At 39.8% G+C, this 20,887-nt stretch overlaps 1 protein-coding gene across 2 annotated transcripts; it reads left to right on the forward strand.

The window, feature by feature from the left end:
* On the forward strand, positions 1-20,654 carry LOC148398787 (SEC14-like protein 1). 2 transcript variants are annotated; one of them, XM_088373756.1, is made up of 16 exons: positions 1-345; positions 2,923-3,012; positions 10,357-10,506; positions 10,682-10,813; positions 11,646-11,774; positions 12,099-12,372; positions 12,515-12,645; positions 12,788-12,977; positions 13,405-13,493; positions 13,740-13,810; positions 14,254-14,425; positions 14,736-14,870; positions 14,971-15,105; positions 15,610-15,861; positions 15,955-16,133; positions 18,079-20,654. In XM_088373756.1, the coding sequence occupies exons 2-16, from the start codon at positions 2,950-2,952 to the stop codon at positions 18,182-18,184; spliced, it is 2,208 nt and encodes a 735-aa protein (XP_088229882.1). In that variant the 5' UTR covers positions 1-345; positions 2,923-2,949; the 3' UTR covers positions 18,185-20,654. The 2 variants fall into 2 exon arrangements, with proteins under 2 accessions (XP_088229882.1, XP_088229883.1); XM_088373757.1 differs by having other exon boundaries at positions 2-345; positions 12,515-12,624.
* Positions 20,655-20,887: the final 233 nt, after the last annotated feature.

Below are 20,887 nucleotides of genomic sequence, written 5' to 3' on the forward strand. Positions count from 1 at the left end.
TGCGCTCGGTTGGAAACAGGAGGAGGAGACTGAAACTGGAAGACGGATATGGTCCTCTCTTGGTTGTCTATCATTCACGACAGCAGGAATTCTCAAAACTTGGTGGCTGCCAGCTTGCCCTCTCTGCGTCTCTTGCCATCGGACCGCGAAGACGATTGATTCAGCAGCTACATGGCTAGCCAGTACAGCGAAGCTAACGAGTGTTAGCTTGTGCGCCAGCTCATCTCCCGGACCCCGGCGAAGTGGTGAATCGATGACAAGAATGGCTACTTTACTCGGATAGCCGAAGAAACAAACAATATTGCGCACAACTCATTTCCAGGCAAGCACCCGCTTACATAACTGGTAAGTTTATATTCAGTTACACGCTGACAACTTAACAGCAATTTCAAAAGTTGGTTTGGCTTGCAATGTAACAATCAGCAGCGCTGTTGTGTAACGTCTGATGTGAACCAAAAACCGCAACCACCCCCCCACCACCATCACGTCCATAGTTTGATTTAAAAAAAAAAAAAAAAAGAATAATCAGTCACATAATGTTATTACATATTTTCAAAAATAAGCTTGTATAGTAGTCAAACTTGGACGTATTAGTGCTACTCATCAAATCACAAAAATAAGTGACGTATTTGAGAGTTGTATGTACATAAATCGGTCACTGTTCTGTGTGATTGCTCGCACCGAAAATGTAAATAAAAGACCTATCGAACTCAACATGAGAGAACTGACAGCAATTTCTCTGATGTCTTGTTTTAACGTGTCTCCAAAGTTTCTGACAGACCCTGAAGCATGACGGTAATTATTGATGAGTGTGAGCATAGCTGTAGTGTCTTATTATTTTGTGTGTCCTAGCCTGGTTATTATTAGTCTTCTTACCCACCCTGATCCTTCCTTAAGACGCCGCTGGCTCCAAACTTCCCTTGCTGCGTTTGTTCACAAACATGTATCATCTTGCTGAATAAGCAGAACCACAACGATCATAATCACTCTTTGCACGACATCAATCATGAATCTAGACTATTTTGCTTCTAGTCATAACTTGTTTATTTCCTCTAACAGTACTGTCCACAATTTTATCTGTGTATCATGGCCACTGTAGCCTCCCTCCTTATCAGTTTCAAGTGTCTCTTCCACTATAAAGCATGAGCAGTTTTCGTATTCTATTACATGGAGTGTGTTTGCTGTGCAGTAGCTTTAGTTGGACATACAGTGGAACCTCTAAGATTGAGTACAATCTATAATTTCTTAATATTTTGAACATTGAAATTTTGTTTCTCCATGGGAATGAATACATATGTATAGACAAATGTAACTTATGAACTTAACTGTTTGCATTTTAACATTCTTTGCTACAAGTGTAAAAAATTGTCTGGAATAATAACTTTGCGAGTGCACATACTGTTTGGCCAGGACATTGAGACACATGCTTACTTTTATTGCCATGCTACTATTTGTTCCAATTTTTGTTCAATGGTTGTCATCAAATTCGTGGTTTGCATCAATCCAACACACGAGTGGAGATTTTAATTTTTGTTTGTATCAAGCTGAAGTCCCACAATATAAATTAATGCTACAGACGTAACAATTCACTCAATCCCCAATTCGATTAGATTTTCAGTTTCTGATTCAATCAAAATTTTCCAAAACCTTTTTTTTTTTATTAATAAAATGACTTATTTTGTAATCAAAATGTTTTTTTTTTACATCAGCAAGTTGTTGTTGTTGCAAACAGTACCTTTTTATAACTTAGCAAAAAAATAATAACTAATCATTTTGACAGTTTAAATAAAAACTTCCACTGTATATCCTCGGCCAGCTTGTTTGTTCTTACTTCACCTCTCTCGAGGTAAAATGGCTGCATCTTCCACGTGAACCTCGGAAGCGACACTAAAATTTTGCTCACTGTTGTCAGGCAAATTCACCTGGGTCAGTACTTGAGTTTAACATGGACTGATCGTCTAATGTGTAGCTTTTAGTTCCTAGTTGCAATTTAATTTTCATTGAGATTTTACTAATATCTTTATGTTATGTGGTGAATAAGTGTTAGTCGAGACCTACGTAGAAGGGTATGTCTTCAGGGACATGTGAGGTTCCACTGTCAACTTTAGTTTGCAGTGATGCTGTTTATGTTGGTCTGTTGAGCAGCCAATGCTGCATTTATTGATCACTGCCATTACTGGTCCCTGTAGGATTTAAATAGTCTAAAACAGTGGTCTCCAATCACCAGGCTGTGGGCCACCTTGGACTGGATAAATGAAACATCTGGTTTATTTGTTAGCTGAGGCTGAACATTATTTTATTTTGAAAAGTGACTAGATTCTGTCCTTTAGATCAGTCATTGACTGACATGTCCAGTTGTCCAGGTTGAGTGACACTAATATTAAATTCACAAGCTAGCAAAATGTTTAAAATAAACTGACGTATTTGGAAAGTTTTTTCGCAATAGAGGAAAGGTCCAGTGAGGATTCAACACTAGATCCAAAGAAGAAAAAGAAAAGTGCATTTCACGGACAATACCAGGAGACACACTTGAAATATGAATTTACGGCAAGAGGTGATTCCAATGCACGATTATTGAAAACTGATGGGTCAATAAATGTCAGTGTCTTGAGAGCATCATATTTGGTGGCTAGCTGCATTGTTAATGTTAACAAGTTATTCAGTATTGGTGGAAAAAAACAACAACATTGTATTCATTTGTTGTAACAATAATACAAGGGTATGGACTTGTATGAAACGGTCCACAGCGGAAAACCGGTTGGGGACCACTGCTCGATAAAACACCAAAATTATACACTGTGTCTTGTGTTGTAAAACTAGAAGAAGGCGAACGCTATAACTATGGCATTGGTTCTTACAGCTATTGTGATGGTTTACATAATCTTTTCTTTCTCTTTTTCAAATCTCCGTATTTATTTTCAGGTTGTTGGTGTTACTGCAGTTCCAAACATGGTGCAGAAGTACCAGTCGCCCGTGAGGGTGTACAAGTACCCCTTTGAGCTGGTGATGGCAGTAAGTGTCTTTATTGTCCACCTGTCTACATGAATATTGCATGCTATTGACGCAGCGTTGCGTAATACAGGCAAACATGCACTTGTGTAAGAAAGCAATTGAATACCACACCTTCCATGATCATCCACACTGGCATAAACTTGCTCCATTGCAAAATGGCAAAACAATTTTCTGTTAAGCACAATGGAAATCTTTGATGCGGAAAACCAATAAATACTGAATCTGGCTTATCAATGCTTTGTAGTCAAGTAGCTGTTTGAACGTGTCAGATACGTAACAATCATTTGAAGACGTTAAATTATCCATAGGTCTGAATGTGAATGTGAATCAAAATGCACCGGGCGCTTACGTACAGTACATTGCGTCAGATATTATTTTATCATTTACATGAGAATGATTTAACTAGTTGATGCATGTTCCGCCATTGTGCAATGGCAAGCGCACCACGTCTGAGTTGGAACTGATGATTATTGTTTCATTTTTATGTTTTTTTAAATTACTGCCATTTGAGAACTTTGGTATTTTGTCATTTTTTCCAGCCAAAATTCCCAGTACGATACTGGTATCATACTTGGTGCAACATTACCTGTGGCCATAGTTAGAATAAGCAGTGCGGAGAAAGCCAAATATAAAACTGTCCATCTTTCTATTCGTTTAATATTTTGTATTAGTTTAATATTAGTTTCTGTTCCATTACCTACCCTCATTTTTACATCACTCGAGAGACACTTGTTGATCCAGTTATTCATGCTTTAATCGGAGTAATTACACCTCTAATCATGGCGTGCCATCCATGTTTTTTTTTAAAGCCTTGTTGTGTCAGACAAGTGCTACTTCACTTAGATAAAAATAGGCGTTCTTCTCCAGCAAGCGGGAGGATGTAGGAAGACTAAATCTCCTTAGCACAGGGGCAAACATATATCTATTAATAGAGGGCTAACACACACGCATGCACGCACACACTCCTGGTTGTACACATGCAGCTGAAGGAGGCTATTTGGTATTACAAATATTTGCACGTTTTTGTAAAATGAAAGTTGAAGGTTATATTGATGTATATAATCTTCAGGTCTAATTTGCACTGCGTATGAAGACCATCCTAATGAATACTTAACCATTTGTACAAATTTGTGTAATTTAATTTCTTGTCACTTTTCTGTCTGTAGTGTGTATTACTGCGTTTGATGACTTCCATTTTTGTTTTAGCTACGTATCTGCAAGTCAGTATGTGTAATAGTTACTTACCATGTGACTGGCCTGTCGGAAGCTCCAGAAAGCAGATTTTTTTTGGGTGTGTGTTTGCTTGGGGATTAATTTTAAGTATTTGCGATGATGAATTTTTGTGTACTCTCTCTATTTGACTAATAGAAAATGCCTCTCAGTCCTTTCAAATCCACTGATACTTTACCAGTGCGTCATGCTCCTCTGCTATTATGTTCTGTTCAGTTTACAGTTCATCCAATGGTTTTCTCTACAGACCGTGAGGGGCCATGTTGCACACTGACAGGTGTTAGTGAAGCTTTTTGGCAATCACAAGTGTGGCTTTAAGTGCTGTTACATAAGTCTGCTTGGTTTCCCGCCCGTAAGCTGTGTTCCACAGGGGCTACTTAGGACTTACTTTAGATTTTATTTCTGGGTAATCACCATGTAAAGCATTTGAGAGATTGCACATTCTGTCTGACAGCTGTTTGATTTGCACCACCTTTGCAACACTTCCAGTCACAACAGTTATCTGGATCATTTTGGCCAGAGTTGGACATTATAACCAACAAAGCAGACTTCCATCCATCTTGTCAAAGTGAATTTCCCACCCATAATGAATGAGACTCACATTTTAATAGAAACAACTAATTGGTGGTGTAAGAATGGTGAAGAACACTTAGTTGAAGAGAGTGCATTTGTGTCACAAAATACCTTCAACATGGTTAAAAGTACAACAACATTTGTTTTCACTGCCTTCAACTTAAGCTGCAATAGTCGCTGAAGTCTACTTCCTTGTTTCAATAACAGGAAATATTGTTGTTGCTACTGCTATTATCATCTGGTAGGTGCTCGGGGCTTTTCTCTGTGGAGTCCCACAGGAATGTCAAAAAGCTGTACACAGCCTCGCGCTGTTGTTTCAGGCCTGAAGGCCCGGTTATTGCTAGAACATATCCATAATTAGGAATTAGTTAAGTAACCACAAAAAGAACATTAAATTTTTCTTTAAAACACAAGAACTAGCTTGCATTTTTTTTTGCCGTTCATACCATACCATTTACTGAAATGGTGAGAAAATGATGATGGATTTTGAAGAGATTCCAGACTGAAACATGTAACCTGTTGACCTTGTCTGGGTTGCTGACGTCATTATTTTACATAAGCTCTGTTTACTTTATTCACAGTGATGCACACTGTAGAACAGGGCTTTTATAAAAGGATTTTTTGGCAATATACATAGTAGTGTTGTTTTTGTCTTCATGGTATGCATACACTAAAAAGCAAAACAAGAATCCAGATGCAAATAGTATATCTGGTGGGAATGTTCTCTTTTTAGACCATTCGCAACAAAATTTGCACAGAATTATAAACAGGATGTGCTGTAACTTTCAGTCTGTATTGTTTACAAAATCTTCCCTGTCATTAGTTGTGTAACGACACAATAAATGTAGAAAACACGGAAGATTCTTTTCATTTTTGTGTTATACCATACCATACCATACCATACCATACCATACCATACCATACCATACCATACCATACCATACCATACCATACCATACCATACCATACCATACCATACCATACCATACCATACCATACCATACAAATAGCCCTTTCACAATGGCTTCTTGTCGTTCATGTCTGTACTTTGGAATACATACCCTATAAATTCAGTTCATGTTATTGCACTCTTTAACATTTAGTTCATTATTCTTCCTAGCTATATGTGTGCATGTTTGTTTAGGTCATACATAGGACACTGTTTTAAACTTTTGACCGCCCACATATTGTCTTGTGTTAACTCCTGAACCACCGTTCCTTTACCTGACTCATCCTGCATTTCTCCTTTTCCCTGAGTAGTGAGTGTCCTGACCCACTTATGGCCATGTCTGGTTAAGACTTCCGCAACCTAGTTTTCTGCTGCTGAATTATCCTGTGCTTTACTCTGTTCTAATGCGTATGTGACCTGCTGTCATCTGAGCTTGAGTGGAATGCAAACGTTTAGTGAAACTGTCTTGGGATTTTAACACAACCACACTGCCCTCATTTTTTCCCATCCACCTCAAAATGAATTTCATATTGCAGTCATAAACATCCGTACCTGGATTGTGATGTACCTTACCTTACAGGCTAGAAATCAACACGAGTGTAAAATTGTTTTTCTTTCTTCTTGTGCTGTTTAAGGAGATTTAGTTGTGCACTGTCAATTTGCAAGGATTGCACATTTAAAGGGCGTATTGTTGAAATTATTTGGCTGCTGCACTGCACAATGTTACATTTTTTCTGGTAGATTAATATGCCCAAAATAAATGTGTTGCAATCTGCCTCAGTGAGCAGGATCTTATTATCATGCTGTGCTGCTTCTAACCGAATGCAGCAAGGTCATGTGACTCATTGGAGCCAATGGTAGTTCTGCAGCCGATTTCATTCACTGATCACAAGACACTCATTCACCCTTTTTTTCCCTGTCTGCAAGGTCGAGCTACTGCTTCTGCAGCTCCCCTCCCCCCTCCGGTTTTACTCTGCTGGAAGCAGATGACACTTCTCGCTATAGTCACAATCTCATTTTGCACTGCAATCATGCGTCATCGTGTGCCAGTTCAGATCTTTGCAGCAGTATATCAACTGACTTGCAATTGTCTTTCTGTGTCTTTTTCAGTCATTAATCAGTCATTACCCATTAATTCCTCTGAAAATTGAGGAAGACACAATGGGCTCTTTGCACATCCGGCACTGCTGAAAAAGGGCTTCGACTTTTCCGGTATTGAATCAAAATAGTGTTGTACTATACACAATGTTTACTGGACTTACATCGTCTTTCTTGTCCTGAAATAAACCTAACATGTCAAATCGTACTGCGTAGTACAGGCTGATATAATGGCAGATTTCAATAAAAGGCCTACCAATTAATGGTATTTAGGGCTTAAGAGTTGCATGCAGCAGGTTTTTCCCATTTTTCTCTCTTTCTTCCATTTTCTTCCTTTAAATGTGGACTGTAGCATTGAAATTTCTGCTTGAAAACAAGTGGGTGGTCTGGCATGCAGAGACTGAAGACTCTTTTGTTGCAATTGTTCAGACAAAAGCCTGTTGTTCCCAATCAAACACTATCTCGACATTCAAGATTCAAGTTGGGGTGACTTCAAATAAGGGCAAGAAAATAGTGACGTACTTCACTGTACCCCAACCACCGATCCACGACACTGTACTGGTTCGTGTGCCATTCGGTACTGGGTAGCGCATGTAGGTTGAAGTGACAGTGCCTAAAGTATCCGCTTGCAAACGTCACATGACCAAAACCAGGAAACGGTTGAGCCGCGATAGGTCATTACCTGAGCCCTTTGGCACTATAATGTTATTTCCAGTCAACAGCAAGTGGTAAAAAGTGGTAAACCGGTTCCTGGTGGAAAAGGGACTGACGTAATACTTCTGCTGAAAAGACTACTGATAAAACAAAAGTTCATAGCACACAGATTAATTCATCACGTTCCGAGTTCCTGAGCAGAATGTCGCTCAAAAGCTACTTACATTAATAGGAGGGTCCCAATAATTTTGGTTCAAGTGTGTACGAGGACCCAGAAAACTACTCATTAAGCTCATGTTTTCTCATGCTGTGTTGGATGTCATGTCAAATATTGGTTGGAAACAAACTTAGGTACAAACATTTTGGGCTGCTAGCCTTTTGAGGCCTTTTGTTTGGCCATGTTGAAGCCAATGTTAGCACAAAGCATTTATTGTTGACCTCTATTTTCCGTGGGCAAGCAGCGTCAATAGTCAGCAATTGTGCTGACAGCAGGACAAATATTATATACAATGTTCCAGAGCAACATTGGTGAATAACAAAGTTCAGCATTCAGTCATTCACAGAGGAAAGACGGCTGCTGGTCTTGGCAATGGCAACTCAAGAAATGTTTACTTTATTCATATTGTTTGGACCGCTGATGTGCAATATCAGACTATTATTGACTTCAGTACTCAAGGTTTTTTGTCATCTACCATCCTATTATTTGTGAACCCCTTGTACTCATTGTATATTACCAAAACATGACTGGAGAGAGTGAGGCACAAGGATGACGCACCCTACCAGTATTTTTATGTTGGCAGCGTAGCATGCCGCTTGTGGGACGTTAAGAACGCTTTTTCATGGACTAACGCAAAGCGAACCCGCTGGCCTCGTTTATTCAACACAGCTCTCTTTGATATTCCCCGTTGCAATTGTCAACACTGTGAGTGTTCACTTTAGTACTTTGCATGCTTCTAGTTTTGGGGAAAAATAATTGTCATCCAATGTTCCGACTGAATTACGTAAATGACTAATATGATGATTTATTATGGGCAGTGCACATGCTCTGAGACTTTGATTGGTCTGCTGTGACATAATTTCATGGGTCAAATAAGACTATCGGTACCGTAATTTTCAGACTATAAGTTGCTCCGGAGTATAAGTCGCACCAGCCATAAAATGCACAATACAGTGAAAAAAAAACATATAAGTCGCACCGGAGTGTAAGTCGCACTTTTGGGGCAAATTTATTTGTCAAAATCCAACACCAAGAACAGACATGAGCCAGCAACAACAGGCTTAACGATACGGTATGCTAACGTGACATATACACAAACAAGGAGCTGAGAACGGGCCTGAGTAACGTTCAGAGTTATTCAAATAAGTATTACATAAATAACACTTCTATCAAACCATCTGTGTCACTCCAATTCATTAAATCCATCGATCGTCCTTTATGTAAACAAAGCCGCGTACGCAGCATATGCGCCGCCGACGTCGGACTCGTATGTTGCATTTCTAATTATTCAACAGACCCATATAACGATATATAAAGTATATTTCAAATAACTACCATATAACAAAAATATTATCAAACCATCTGTGTCACTCCTAATCATTAAATCCATCGCTCAAATTCCTCGTCCTTTATGTCAATAACGCCGCGCGCGCGCCGCACAGATCTAGTATATAACTATATTGTAGCGTTAACAAAGTACCAGGAAAGACATGGGTTTGGTAAACGGCTCTTTATTTAACAAAACAAGAGTTCAACGAGCCAACAACTACTGAACTGTAACGATAAAAACATATATAAGTTGCTACACAAAATAAAATATATCAAATAACTATAACATAAATACGTTTTTCAAACCTTGTGTCACTCCAAATCATTAAATCCTTCCAACGTGGGGCCCTTCGTCATCTTCGTCATCCCGTGGTAGAATCCTTTGTCCTTATGTAAACAACCGCCGCGCTGCTGACGTCACTTGCAAGTCAAATGACAGTAATCCCTTGCTACATCGCGGTTTGTTTATCGCGGTTTCACTACATCACGGATTTTGGAATTTTAAAAATTTGCGAAAAAATTCACATATAAGTCGCTCCTGAGTATAAATCGCCCCCCCGACCCAAACTATGAAAAAAAACCGCGATTTATAGTCCGAAAATTACGGTAAATCTTTTGGCAGCCTGAAGCTCTTTACTAAAAATCCATAAATTAACGGCATTACATTTAAAGCCGCAGCCTTTAACGCATGCGATTAAGTAATTATAATCCAGACATTACTGTACATTGCTTTAATAGCGGCAACCCTGTGTTTGTGGATTGCTGTCAAAATTCTACAGTTTCCAACTATCTGCAAGGCATTGATGATGTGAATGTAAACAGCTAACCGAGTGTTATTTTATATTTGCTATTTCAAATATCAGTAAGCAATATACAGTACAGAAATCCCTTGTTTATCGTGGATAATTGGTTCAAAAAACCACCCGCAATAAGTGAAATCCGCGAAGTACGGTCACCATCAAGAAGTACTGGGCAGGCTAATGAGTTAGCGGAAAGATGCTAATTCGTGATCGTGCTAACACGCGAAAATGGACTTCTAAAGAAATGTAAACGAACTTTTGGAGCAAACTACATTGTCCTAAAGGTTAGACACATGTTTCCTCAATTTAGAAGTTGTATTTTGACTTTTGAATTGTTTTTAATTTGGAAAAAAAAATCTGCGATGTAGTGAAGCCGCGATAAACGAAACACGAAGTAGCGAGGGATCACTGTACTTCAATAATCTGCCCCCTGCATGTAATGAGGAGAAATGATTGTCAGTATTACATAAATTGGCACCTCTTTCCTCTTCCAGGCTTATGAGCGCCGGTTCCCCACATGTCACCTTATCCCCATGTTTGTGGCAAGCGACGTGGTCGATGAAGAGACAAGTGAGGATAGATCTACTCATAAGATTGAGCGGCGCTGTGCCCTGGATGTGGACGCCCCGCGCCTTCTCAAACGGGTAATCTACCTTTCACGCTACCACTAATTGACACCCTAAATTCAATTGGCTGTCATAAAGATCATCTTCTGAAGTTTTTAAATAACTATACTTTTGACTTTGTTACTCTACAGTATGTATTGGCAGTACCTTTGAAGCTGTCTCTCTATAAAGATTGTTTGTGTCTGGTTTGCAGATTGCTGGTGTCGACTATGTCTACTTCATCCAGAAGAATACGCTCAATCGAAAGGAGCGGACACTTCACATTGAATCGCATAACGAGACCTTCTCCAACAGGGTCATCATCCATGAGATATGCTGCTACTCGGTAAATACACCTGCACATTCTAGTGTGCCTTAATAAGATGTGGTTTACACATTTGATGTCTTTTGGAAATTCATCAGTTCCCCTGGACTGAAAGCTCTGTAATAGTGATCTGAAACCAGTATACATCTACTGTTGGATGATCTGTGAGTTCAAATGTACTCCTCAATGAATGAGCATGCACAGGTGCACTCAGCTAAAGAGGTCAAGGACGTTGCGTTAGCAGCCAGTTATTCAGGGCTCTAATTTTAGCTTCAATGCTCCGCAGTGGTTCTTATTGTGCACGTTAACACAGTGTTAGCAGTAACTCAGCTGGACAGCCTAATTACACAATGCTAATGGACCTGGCTAAAGCGGAAATGTTTTCGTTGCCAAGGGGGATGAAGCTACTGAGTGTCTTGCATTTGACACTTGAATTTTGATGCTTTTTTTTTTATTCTGGATTACATGACAAAAACGTTCCCTGGTTATATGAAACACGACAAAGCTATCATAAATATGCTTGAATCTGCTGTTGGATATAAAATATAATTTTGCTCTTTGCCTAGGATTTTGATCTTTAAATGATGCTTCATTGCCTCCCATGTTGAATGCTGATGAATGTTTATCCAGTACATTCTCATTTGTTTGACCTGTGTTTTAACCGCCAAGGTTGTCATTTGGGTTGGCTAATTTTATATGGATAGGCTGACACAAGCATACTTCAATTCACAATGCAGCGCAAATACTTCTCTTTGTGCATCATGTTCTAGTGAAGTCAAGTGATTCATTGTTACAATAGCAGCAAAGCTCCCCTTTTTTACTCATGTATTGTGTATGTTCTCACATTTTCCAGGTTCACCCCGAGAATGAAGACTGGACTTGTTTTGAGCAGTCTGCCAGTCTTGACATCAAGTCTTTCTTTGGCTTTGAGAGCACAGTGGAAAAGATTGCAATGAAACAATATGCCAGCAGCATCAAAAAGGTGTTTGTGTGTTTATTTTTTCAGAATGACGTTGACCAACTTCTTGGTGCTGCATCGATGCAGTAGTTCTTTTCCAAGGATATATAAATATACTTGGGTTTTTCTCTGTGGTCAATAGGACTTTGGATTTTTCTTTCTATTCTATTAGATCATTTTTCAATCGAAGTTGAAATTGCTTCATAAAACCTGCATATCCTCAATTGAATAATGCACTACACAAGAAGGCATATCAGTCCTCTGCTAGACCCGTAGTAGACAATTTCATTCTTTCAGTTTTTGCTTGGAATTTTGTAACGTCATAACTTTATTCTTCTTCTTTTGCAGGGAAAGGAAATTATAGAGTACTACTTAAAGGAGCTAGAAGATGATGGGATCACTCATGTGCCACGATGGAGTCCAACCTCTCTCCCTCTGCCTCCCACCAGACCAACCAGTCTCTTTAGCAGCCCACCTCCTGACCCCAAGGAACCTGTCACTGCCGCTGTTCCCATCCCTCTGACCAGTGATGCCATGGACAGCACCTCTCAGGATGCTAAGCAGGACAGCGCCGGCCTCCAGGCAGATATTCTAACCGAGGTTCTGGCTGGCACACCGGAAGGTCTGTTTCGCTGATAATTGAAATATGAGTGGCTGGCCACTCGAAATAATTGAATTAGTGCTTTCTGCGAACTGTAATTAGACATGTCATGTCAATTAGGCAATTTGAGGTGTGATTTGTTTGTTTTGTTTTGCATTTACAGATAAACTGGATGCTGATTATATCAAACGCTATCTTGGTGATCTTACACCCCTGCAGGAAAGCTGTCTCATTAGACTTCGTAAATGGCTGCAGGAGACCCACAAGGGAAAGGTGACATGCAACTTTGCACAGGTTGTGTATTTGCAGGAATATAATCAACCAAGACAATTTGTAAATAATTACTGATAATCTGAGATTCATTTATAGTATCATTAGAAATGCTGTACATTTTGATCCATTCTTTTACAATATCTTGCCACCATCTTTATTTCAGATTCCCAAGGATGAACACATCCTGCGATTCTTACGCGCTAGGGATTTCAACATGGACAAGGCTCGTGAAATTTTGTGCCAGTCACTGACCTGGAGGAAGCAGCACCAAGTAGACTATCTTCTTGAGACATGGAGTTCACCACAAGTCCTTCAGGACTATTACACGGGGGGTTGGCACCACCATGACCGAGGTAGGTTAAAACATCCAACCCTGCTGTTTACACATCCATGATTTATGTTGGCTAGTCTTGCAAAGTTAGCCAAGATCTTTGCTCTCGGGTTTCTTTTAGACTCGGGTTACATGATAATGAACTCAACCCTGGTTAGATCGCAACCGTTCAGAACACATTTCATCATACATTTTTCATCATACACTTTGGCTTTGGTATATTGTGTCACATCCTGTGTAAAATGTATTTTTGTAGTCTGACTTCTCTTCCCAGATGAATGTACAGATAAAGTTTGTGTTTCATGTTCACAAAAGATTTTCCATGTCTACATAACAGAAGAGAGGGTGGCTGTACTGATTCACACTCAGCGGTTTAATATACAACCTTGTAAACTGTAGAATTGCTGCAAGTCATTTTAATGTCTATTATTCCATATTGTCTCTTCTAGATGGTCGGCCTTTGTACGTCCTAAGACTTGGCCAGATGGACACCAAAGGACTGGTCCGAGCTCTTGGAGAAGAATCTCTGCTTAGACATGTATGCATAGTACTTACGTTGCATTAACTGTTCACATGACATTTCATGTTAATTTCCGATGTAAACCATTCAGATTACAAGTGAGGTAATTAAAGTCCAGTGTCTCAAAGGAGACACGCTTTTTCAAATCATAGCATACACACAGTTGCCTTCTATAAATAGTGCACCTAAAATGTATCCAGCGTGCTTATAGAGTTGCTAAATTTTTGAAATGTCACAATCATTTTCTGGTCTGTTCATTTTTAGGTGCTATCTATCAACGAGGAGGGGCTGAGACGCTGCGAAGAGAACACAAAGGTGTTTGGTCGTCCCATCAGGTAAACTGAATTAAAATGACACCAAGTCAGATTTGTTTTGGAGAATGTAGTTGGCTTGTAATTAGCTTTTATGCTCACTTCTATAGCTGGCATGCACTCTATGAGGCAGTCCAGTGCAATGAATCATATATTCAGCAGAATGAAGACAATCAAGCATTTTAGTTGACAAGTGGGATGATGGTGGGAAGAGTGAGGGCAAGGAATGAAGATGGTATTATTCAGGCATCTCAGCAGGAGGTGCGTGCAGGGATCTGAGCCACACTGGATGGCATATTAACTATGAATAGCTGTTATACTGCACATTGCCAAGAGCTAGACAGGAGGATGTCAAGGTAGCCAGAGAGAGAGTCTAGAATTAGCATTCATTGCTATCACCACTCAACTCGCACGTTCTAAATGGTTGCTTATCGGTTTGTGCTTCTGTCGACTTCTTTTGTGCGCAGTTGCTGGACATGTCTCGTGGATCTGGAGGGTCTAAACATGCGTCACCTGTGGCGACCAGGAGTCAAGGCTCTGTTGAGGATTATTGAGGTTGTAGAGGCCAACTATCCAGAGACGCTGGGACGACTGCTTATCTTGAGAGCTCCCAGAGTCTTCCCAGTCCTTTGGACTCTGGTGAGCAATGGCAACCACTGGCTCTTGGAATTATAGAAAGCTATATTGAAGAACGAGTTCATGCTTGATGGGTTTCAAATCAATCAAGTGTTTCAGTTGTCTTTATGTTCAAACACTGCACACTAAAAAATCTCAATGTTCTACATTCTCATTTAATGAAAACAATGTATAGATTTGAGCGTAAAAAAAAACATTTACAGAAAAATGTTAGTGAGCACATTCTGTGCAGATGTTTTTTGCCTTCTCTCTGTATCTAGCCAGTTTGGTCACCATGTAACCTGATAAACACTGTGATGTTTCCTGACTTTAGGTGAGTCCATTCATCGACGAAAACACACGCAAGAAGTTCTTAATCTATGCAGGAAACGATTACCAGGGCCCCGGTGGCCTGGTGGACTACATAGACAAGGAGATTATCCCTGACTTCCTGGGCGGCGAGTGTATGGTGAGTTGAGAGTCACGCATTAAAGAATTTGGTTAGATTCTAAGATTGCTTTTACTGACCTAGTTTAATGCGTGGTTGCACACGTGCGCTCTCTCTATAGTGCGAGGTACCTGAGGGAGGCCTGGTCCCAAAATCGATGTACCGCACTGCAGAGGAGCTTGAGAACGAAGATGTTCGTCTATGGACTGAGACAATCTACCAAAGCGCCAGCATCTTCAAGGGAGCTCCACATGAGGTGAGACTGAGTTGCACAACCATAACAAGAGGATGAAAGTGATGACACTTTTCATTTTCTCATTTCATGAGTTTATTAAGCAACCTAATCTAACAAACAACATAAATATGTAAACCTTATTTTTTTGTGCTCAAGGCAACCAAGTCAAGAGACAATCTACCAAAGCGCTTAAAAGTGATATGTCGGCCAGGACAAGAGCAAGCAATGTGCTGCCTAGATTTTGTTTTGTTGAAAGGTCTGCCATCTTGTGGCTAAAACCTGTCGACTGCATCATTCAAGTCCTTCATGCAATGTTCTTATGACATAATTATGGTACATACCTGCTCTCATATAACAGGATTTTACCAAAGCAAATAAATAATTGTCACTCAAAGCCACCCTCCTTGTACGTACGTACATAACAAAATATTCATAATCATGTCTCCCTTCCACTTGAGAGGGACTCTCTATATAATTTGAAAGCTATGAATATTTATTCTTTCCTAATGTCCTTCTTTTAAACAGCTTCTGATTGAGATCATTGACGCCTCCTCAGTCATCACGTGGGACTTTGATGTGTGTAAAGGTGATGTGGTGTTCAACATCTACCACTCCAAGCGTGCCCCACAGCCACCGCGTAAAGACCCACTGGGAGCTCACGGGATCACCTCCCCAGGTGGCAACAATGTGCAACTCATAGACAAGTCATGGACGCTGGGGCAAGATTACAGTATGGTAGAGTCCCCTCTGACCTGCAAGGAAGGAGAAAGTGTGCAGGTAAGGTTTTGAGAATCTAGGGTTTAATCAATAAATCTGGTCGTACACTTTTTTTTTCCTAATTTGTCTGACACACCCCTGTGCTTTGTTTAGGGCTCCCATATTACACGCTGGCCAGGTTTCTACATCCTCCAATGGAAGTTCCACAACATGCCGGCCTGCTCGGCCACCAATCTGCCTCGGGTGGACGATGTGCTGGCTACGCTGCAAGTTTCCTCGCACAAGTGTAAAGTCATGTACTACACCGAGGTGTTGGGCTCGGAGGACTTCAGGTTGGTAACCGAACCAGTTGGCCTTTTTCATTGAAATGATTGAACCTCAATTCTATATTGAGTTCAACTTTTCAATCCCAAGATCTTGCAGTTTTCCTATGCACTGCACATACTGCAAGAACTACGTATATTATCCTTGAGTATTGAAATGAGGATGCTTACTTTCCCAGACTTTTTTTTTATATTCTTTTTTTTCTGTCAAACGCATTTCTGTTCTTTTTTGTCCTCCCCCTCCTGCCTCTCTTTCTTCTTCCTGTGAAGAATGGCTTGCTGCGACGTGCAGAGTTTGTAAGTGGCGCAGAGGTTGCCCCTTTTCCTTTAGCACTACCCCGTCGTCATTTCCGCTTTTGACCCACCCCCATGGCAGCTGGCTAGGGCAATCACAATGTCCTGAGCACAGTCTGGCTTTGAGCCTGTTGACTATCGCTCTGCTTGCATGACTAACAATACTAGCAATCATTGGCCTTATTGAAGTCTTGAAACTGCTACTTACTATTCTTTTCCTAATGCAATGTGGATTCAAGAACTGCTAAAACTGCACTAGCTGTTTTGTGTTGTAGTCTTTTACTACAGATATGATCGCAACATCTTAAACATTTTGTTTAAGAAAGTGTTGAACTTTTTTGGGGGTGTGTTGACAACTCAAATAAGATTATATTGAATGTATACACAACTGGTGCTCTTGGAATGGAATGGAATTCGCGACTATGTTCACCTGACAAACCTTCTAAACTGCGATTACTGTATTTTTGTTTTTTAATGGAATCCAATTCCATCTTTATCAGCGTGGCATACTGTACATAATTAGTCAGCATTAGGATGTGTTTGTGGTTTTCCACAAGCGACACAACATGCAAAGAGTTAAGATAGACTCAGCCATATAACGCCTGGAACAAGACATAGCCCTTTCTTATTCCGTGTCATACACAGTAAAACAACTTACTGTAGTTGAGCTGATACACTGTTATTGTGGCCTCTGTTAGGCTCTAAAGCAGTGTTTCCCAACCTGTTTTCATCCACGGCACACCTTTTCATTGGAAAAAACCTCGAGGCACATCACCAACAAAAATCTGTTGTTACACTAGGTTCTATATTCAAATTAGTTACGTTATGACGAAAGACTTTGTGAAATGCTATATAAAGTCCTACTTGTGTAGAGAGTTGAATAATAATTATTTTTTTAATGCTATTTATTTTTCCTAATAAAAGTGAATAAATAATAAATATAAAAGTTAATAAAATATTTTTTTAAAAGGTTTTTGACAGTACAAGGAATAAACTATTGAAAGTGATTGTGATTAAAATCCAAAAGAATCAACATAACTGTGTTTACTGTTTTAAACTAGCTCTATAAATATTGCAACATGAAGTACAAAGTCACGTTTAAAGACCGCCCTGCGGTTCTGGCAGCAGCTGAGTGGTTATCACAGTGAAGGTGTCGCGACTTGTTTATGTTGGTGAAAAATGCACAATCCAGGTTCTCCAGTCGATCTACATGGTGGGGTTTCTGTTAGTCCGCAAACGCACCACAGTCGTCAGAGTGTCACTGTTATCAAAAGCACACAGCAGCACACACATAAACTGAATATGTGCCGATGCAGCAAAATCAGAACGACACAATTTGAAATCTCACGCACGTGCAATTAGCAAATGGCTGACCTAGGTCTTGCGCTAACTAACCAGTGTTTTGGCAAACCGGTTTACAATGTGTTCCGTAATATTGGACAATTTCTTGCGGCACAGCTGAACATCTCATGGCACAGTGGTTGTGAAACACTACTCTAAAGCATTGAGTGCCGTTGACTGTTTTTCTTTACTGCATGGTAGTGGGTGCGCGTTATGGTCACATGATGGACCTTCAGTTGGCCAAACTGATTTGGGCCATGTCGATGGGGAAAAAATGTAAAGGTTATTTTCCCTTACCAGACTGTGTCTCCTTTTGCAGGGGTTCAATGACCAGCCTGGAGTCGAGCCACAGTGGCTTCTCTCAGCTCAGCGCTGCCACTACTTCATCCAACCAGTCCCAGTCCAGCTCAATGATCTCCAGATAGACAGCACTGTCTCCTACGTGGTGATAACCCCAAGAACCTCTTTACTCTGACTTTATTACCGTGGGTGTTGACCAGCAGACGACAAATCGTGGATCGAAAAAAAAAAAAAAAAAAAAAAAGAGAGAGACTGTGTTACCTCCTTTAAAAGGGCTTTTTTTCTTTTTCTTATTTTTTTGCACAAAGGTCTTGGTGTCTATGCTGGGCAACAAATGAGACCAAGCATTTAGAGAATTTCAGTTTGTGGCTTATTTACAGTGGAAAACTTTAAGGCTACACACTGAACTGTTTGATTTTTGGAGGTAAGAAGCAATATTTTCATCCCAGGAGTGGCAGGTCTGAATGGACAAAGTCACTGGAGGTGCCGTTATGTACTGTACATGCATTTACTCCACTCCAAAATTCTGCAGGCAATAATCAGATGACGCACCACTCATTCATGTGCGCCACTGTAGCAGAATGGAAGTTGTTACATATTGCCATGCAACACGTAAATGTTTGACAAAAAAAATTGCTCTTGTTATGTTAACACAAAGATGTTTTCAATGTGGACAACAGGTGGGAAATCCAGCACACTTCTTTAAAATTTACATTGACATTTTTTGAAAAGTTCTAGATTGTTGCCTGCAACTCCAATGTGAATGTCGGAGTTGATTGCACTTACGAAAACACAAGTTTACTCAGACCTGATTCAGATATCATGCGTATGTTTTCAAAAAACACAAAGTTTCTGAGTGGGTGGGGTTTATTAAATCATGGCAATACAAATTGAGTCAACGGATGGTAATTGCCTTTTATTGATGTTGGCTTAGTGTCCGGATATTCTCTGAGCATCCTGACTTTCACGTAATAGCTTCCTGTGGCAGGGCCCCACCATCTTTTGATAACTTTATCATGCCATGTACAGCATACTTGACCAGCATCTTACTCTTTAGTGCTTGAAGCAATAACAATACTGTTTGTAGTTAACCATTGAGATGTCCATTGTAATAGTGGTAATGGTGAGGGCTGATTGCAGGTGACCTTTATGTACTGCGGCAGGCACAAAGGCAAACTGAGCCAAGATGTGTGTGATTGCGTGTGCGTGTGTTTTATTAGGGAATAAATAGGTCATTCATCTTTATTTTTTTCCACTATGGGCTCAGCAAGTTTGTGTTAGTGTGGGTGCTTGCGATCACCAAATTAAAAGACAACTTGCCTCAATTATACAAGGTCATCATCGTAATCTGGCAGAGCTGCTCTCATTTACATTTTTTTGGGGGGGCGGGGGGTGAGATGTAATTTGTGAGTGCATTTCAATGAATATCTTTATTATGATGCTTATCATTTGATTGTGTTAGTTAAAAAAAGATATCATGACTGTATTAGTTGTAGTTAAGGAGTGCTACTGTTTTAGACTTACTTGATGGGGTCGAAACAGAGTGGTGTGTTACTGCATGCACATGGTACACGTGGTGACTGGGTTTATCAGTTTGCAATTTGTAAATTAATAGCCATTTTTAAGAGCCATTTGTCAATAAACACCATTTTAGCCTTTGTAAGACTCGCATAGAAACAGCTGCTCCATTCAAGGTCAATTAATAATTGTTATTGTCAACAGTTTTACTAGTTAACTGGATAAGAAGCATTAATGACTTGACTGTAAATTGCCAAGAGTCATCAAATGCTCTCTTTATGGGCACTTAATACTCGAGAAGAACTCCAAAGGATACTTACCGTGCATGTTTGAGATACACAAAACTGTTTTTAACTCCAAATGAAAGGTCAAGATATTTTTGTGTGGAATATTTGCAATAATGTGAAACGTTTTACCTCCTCAGAATGAGGGCTATCATGTATGGATGTATAAGATTGAATGCTGGAAACAGTAGTGAAAAGAAGACATACCTGTAAAATGTATGTTACTGCACACACTCCCTCCCTCCGGCGTACTTGGCCTTCGAATCCCCTCCTGCCCACTCCGAAGCATGTCTCGACCCAAACAGCCATCTTAACCATACCTTCTAATTTTTCATTAATCCAGTTCCTTTAATTGGTATAGTGATTAAATATGCAGAAATAGAAGCAGACCCAAGTAGTCATTATTATTGTTTTATTTCACTTTGAGTACACCTTAGATTTGTATAACTGCTTAGGTGAAATTAGTAATTGAAGCCATGGGCATAAAGTGTTCTTGATCCAGTATTTCAATACCATGTGAATTCAATGTTTGAGATACCGGAGACCCTTCACGTTTTCTGTATCCTGCCTCTTTGATTTACATCACGTGTACATTTTCAAAGATCTCTTGAGGGCTATGAAATTCGTTTGTTATTACTTTTCCATGTGTTTGTTCGTCCGCTTCCTATTCTCACAAAGTTACATATCTCCTCCTATCTTAATGTGAGATACTATGTAAAAAGTACTTATTTGAATTGATGAGAATTTGCGCCTTTACTTCTTTGTTCTGAAAACATTAAACTTGAATTAAGTACTGTTGGGTCCTATTCATTTGCATTGCTCATTCACATTTCTCATTTTTGAGGGGCACCTTTCTTGCATCATTAAAACAATATCTTAAACAAGAAATGCACCATAAACTAGAAGGCTTCTTTCTATTTGTTGTCATGGTAAATATAAAATGTTATGAAGAAAATTCGCATAAAATTTACAGGATTTACCCTTTGATGCACATCAGTCAAAAGTGGCCCGACTAAGTTTTAATTT

Source organism: Syngnathus floridae, chromosome 4, assembly GCF_059516105.1.
Source record: "Syngnathus floridae isolate MCC-2025c chromosome 4, RoL_Sflo_1.0, whole genome shotgun sequence".
Taxonomy (NCBI): domain Eukaryota; kingdom Metazoa; phylum Chordata; class Actinopteri; order Syngnathiformes; family Syngnathidae; genus Syngnathus; species Syngnathus floridae.

Bases quoted from the DNA above. Each gene is read 5' to 3' on its own strand.
- LOC148398787 (XM_088373756.1), top strand. From the start codon at position 2,950: ATGGTGCAGAAGTACCAGTCGCCCGTGAGGGTGTACAAGTACCCCTTT. The intron at 3,013-10,356 runs GTAAGTGTCTTT...TTCCTCTTCCAG, and splicing joins CCTTTGAGCTGGTGATGGCA to GCTTATGAGCGCCGGTTCCC. The intron at 12,373-12,514 runs GTCTGTTTCGCT...TTGCATTTACAG, and splicing joins TCTGGCTGGCACACCGGAAG to ATAAACTGGATGCTGATTAT.